The sequence below is a fragment of the Nanorana parkeri genome, unplaced genomic scaffold, assembly GCF_000935625.1.
Source record: "Nanorana parkeri isolate BGI_ZX_2015 unplaced genomic scaffold, ASM93562v1 scaffold491, whole genome shotgun sequence".
In the NCBI taxonomy this organism is placed as follows: domain Eukaryota; kingdom Metazoa; phylum Chordata; class Amphibia; order Anura; family Dicroglossidae; genus Nanorana; species Nanorana parkeri.
Genome location: NW_017306759.1, coordinates 790,721 through 793,639, shown reverse-complemented (window position 1 = coordinate 793,639; position 2,919 = coordinate 790,721). Strand labels below are relative to the sequence as shown.

Genomic DNA, 2,919 nt, shown 5'->3' with positions numbered 1-2,919 from the left:
TTAAAATGTTTTTGCATCATGTGCTTGATTTACTCCCTTCATCTTTAAATATTCTCTGGAGTTCATAGAGGGTCGGAAAAGCATGATGAAACATTTAGGAAGGAACATAAAAATGACCAGTGCCCAGCTGGAGAATAACATTGCAAAAACTTCCATGGCCACAATGTATTTGCCCTGAGAACTGAGGGATGCTGGGATATAGGAGACCCAGACACTAAGGAAGGTCAGCATGCTGAAGGTAATATATGAGGCCTCGTTATAGACGTCAGGAAGTCTTCGAGATAGAAATGCTCCAACAAAGCTGCTGAAGGCTAGCAGACCAAGATATGCCAACATGACCCAAAAAGCAAAGGTTGATCCTTCATTGCACTCAATTATTATAACCCCAGGGTGGGTATTAATATTGTACTGCGGAAAGGGAGGTGTAAGGGACAACCACAGCAGGCAAACTATAAATTGTATGAGGAAGACTACGCAAATGATTGTGTAAGAAAAATTGTGGCTGGTGAATTTCTTAAGGGCGCTGCTTGGCCTGGTGGCCAAGAAAGCCAACACAACCATTATCGTTTTGGATAAGACACAGGAGATACAAAGAGAGAAAACAATCCCGAAGGTAGCTTGGCGGAGAAGACAATTCAGTGGTTGGGGATAACCAATAAAAACCAAAGGGCAAAGGAAACATAAGGATAAGCAAACCAGAAGAAGGCAGCTTAAAGAGTAGTTGCTGGCTTTGACAATTGGGGTGGACTTATGATCGATTAAAAGCTTTAGGATCGCGACTGGGAACAAAGAAGAAGCAACGCTGACAGAAGTTAAGGTTGTCCCCAATGGTTCATCGTAAGAGAGATACTCTATGGTCTTTTGGAGACATTTTGTTCTTTCTTTGTTTGGCCATTGGTCCCATGGACATCGGAAGCAGTCAAGAGAGTCTGAAAGTCAACAGAGCATGCATCAATTATTTAAAAAAAGTATATTTTAGGTTTAACACGTCTCTTAAAAAAAGCAAACTATGGAGTATACCAGATTTCATCTGGTTCTGGTAAATTTCCATAGCTCAGGTCTCTTGCTGTGATACACACAACATATTGAACATGATTGTTATATTATAATTTACAGTGACACTAAACTCAGGAGTTACAGCCTAAAAATGCATTCAAGTCCCTTAACTATGCACAACAACGTATCTTATCTTTGTTCCCCATGGTCCCTGTCTGTGTTGTAAAGTAGTCACGGCTCCAAGCTCACTCCTGTGATAGACTACAATCTCATGTCTAGTTTACTAATTTGTATTGAGATTGAGGTCCATCACAGGAGATCCTCAAATCATCTTCTGAATTGGTGCTGACACTGTCCTTCCTTCTGGAGGGGGGATACTTTTGTTCCACTCGAAGCTCGCTCCTGTGATGGTCAACAATCTCAATACAAATTAGTAAAATAAATGAGAGAATGTAGTCCACCATGGACACTTCATGGAAACGGCATACACTGATGACAGTGACCTCTTTCAGCAGGATAATGTGCCCTGCCACACTGCAACAATTAATGGTTGGTAAAGTAGTCACCGCTCCAAGCTCACTCCTGGGATGGACTACAATCTCAATACAAATCAGTAAACTAAACATGAGATTGTAGTAGACATGTAAGATGCGGAAAAATTTGGTTAGTTCGGATATTTCGTTATTTCGGAAATCAGGATTCGGATCCGAAAGTCAATTTGGTTCAGGTTTCGGATTCGGACTAAATCCGATTTTTCGTTCATTTCGTTGAATATTTGTTGCAAGAAAACCATATACAGATATTAATACTAAAGCTGAATCTCCTAGACCCGAATGGCATCGGGCATCCGAATTTCCAAATTGCATTCAGGAGCTCCCGAATGCCATTTAGGTCTGGGAGACTCAGCTTTAGTAATATATGTATATGGCTCCCAGACCTGAATGGCACACAGGGACCATGGGAAACAAAAGTAGTCACCCTCCAGAAGGAAGGACAGTGTCAGCACCAATTCATAGAGGATCTACAGCCGAGTGATACACAAATAAGATACAATGTTGTTAATAGTTAAGGGACTTGAATGGATTTTTAACATTTAACTCCTAAGCTTAGTGTCACTTTAAAAAGAATCCCCTGGAATGATATAGTCTAGTACTATGGTCCTGAATGGATAATGAGCAATGATTTAACCGTGGCATAGCAACCACTGAGCCCTGACAGAAAAGTGTTGCTCCCCCTAGATTATCCCTAGATGGGATTAAACCCAATGTATATGATGTGTACAAAGGTTTAGTAAGAGAACACCTATATACACCTATATACTTCTATATACATCATTGCAGTTTTTTCACATACTGTATTTATTAGCCGTAGAAGAATGAATAGCTAGCTGAGGCCGACTGATGAGTAATGCACTTGGACCTGTTTATTTTGAGTGAATCTTGATCTTGGTCAATCATGGTATCTGCACAGACTTTCTGTACACAGCCATGACAGGTCAAGCTTCTGAAGAAAAAGTTGATTATTGCACAGAATTTTCACAGCTGCTATCGTATGGTAAACACGGTTATATTTTTTGTTATTCAACCTGCGGCCTGAACGAAAAAAATATAAGAGATTCCATCATCCACGCTAAACAGTGTGGATTGAGGAATCTCCCTGTGTGTGTTTTGTATTCTGACAGCAGCGCCAGATGCCAGCGCAGTTCGGCAGAGGATTTTCCAGCATGTTTCTAATGATCGACTTAAAGTGATATTAAAGTCAAAATATTTTAAGCTGTTTCAAGTGTTGATAATATAATTTACAATGGATGCTGCTCCTTGATATCTAAAAGTTTTAATTTCCTGTAGAATCAGCTGGTCTCCCTGGGCACTGGCCCTGATATCCTGTTTTAGGGGGGGGGGGGGGATTTTGTCCTCTACATTC

General features: G+C 40.6%; 1 protein-coding gene across 1 annotated transcript in view; it reads right to left on the bottom strand.

The window, feature by feature from the left end:
• Positions 1 to 2,919, bottom strand: part of LOC108790668 (extracellular calcium-sensing receptor-like) — a 14,517-nt gene continuing 11,598 nt past the window's right edge. The window contains exon 6 of the mRNA XM_018560980.1: positions 1 to 929. Within this exon, the coding sequence (XP_018416482.1) occupies positions 1 to 929 (929 nt within the window). The remainder of the gene's footprint in view (positions 930 to 2,919) is intronic.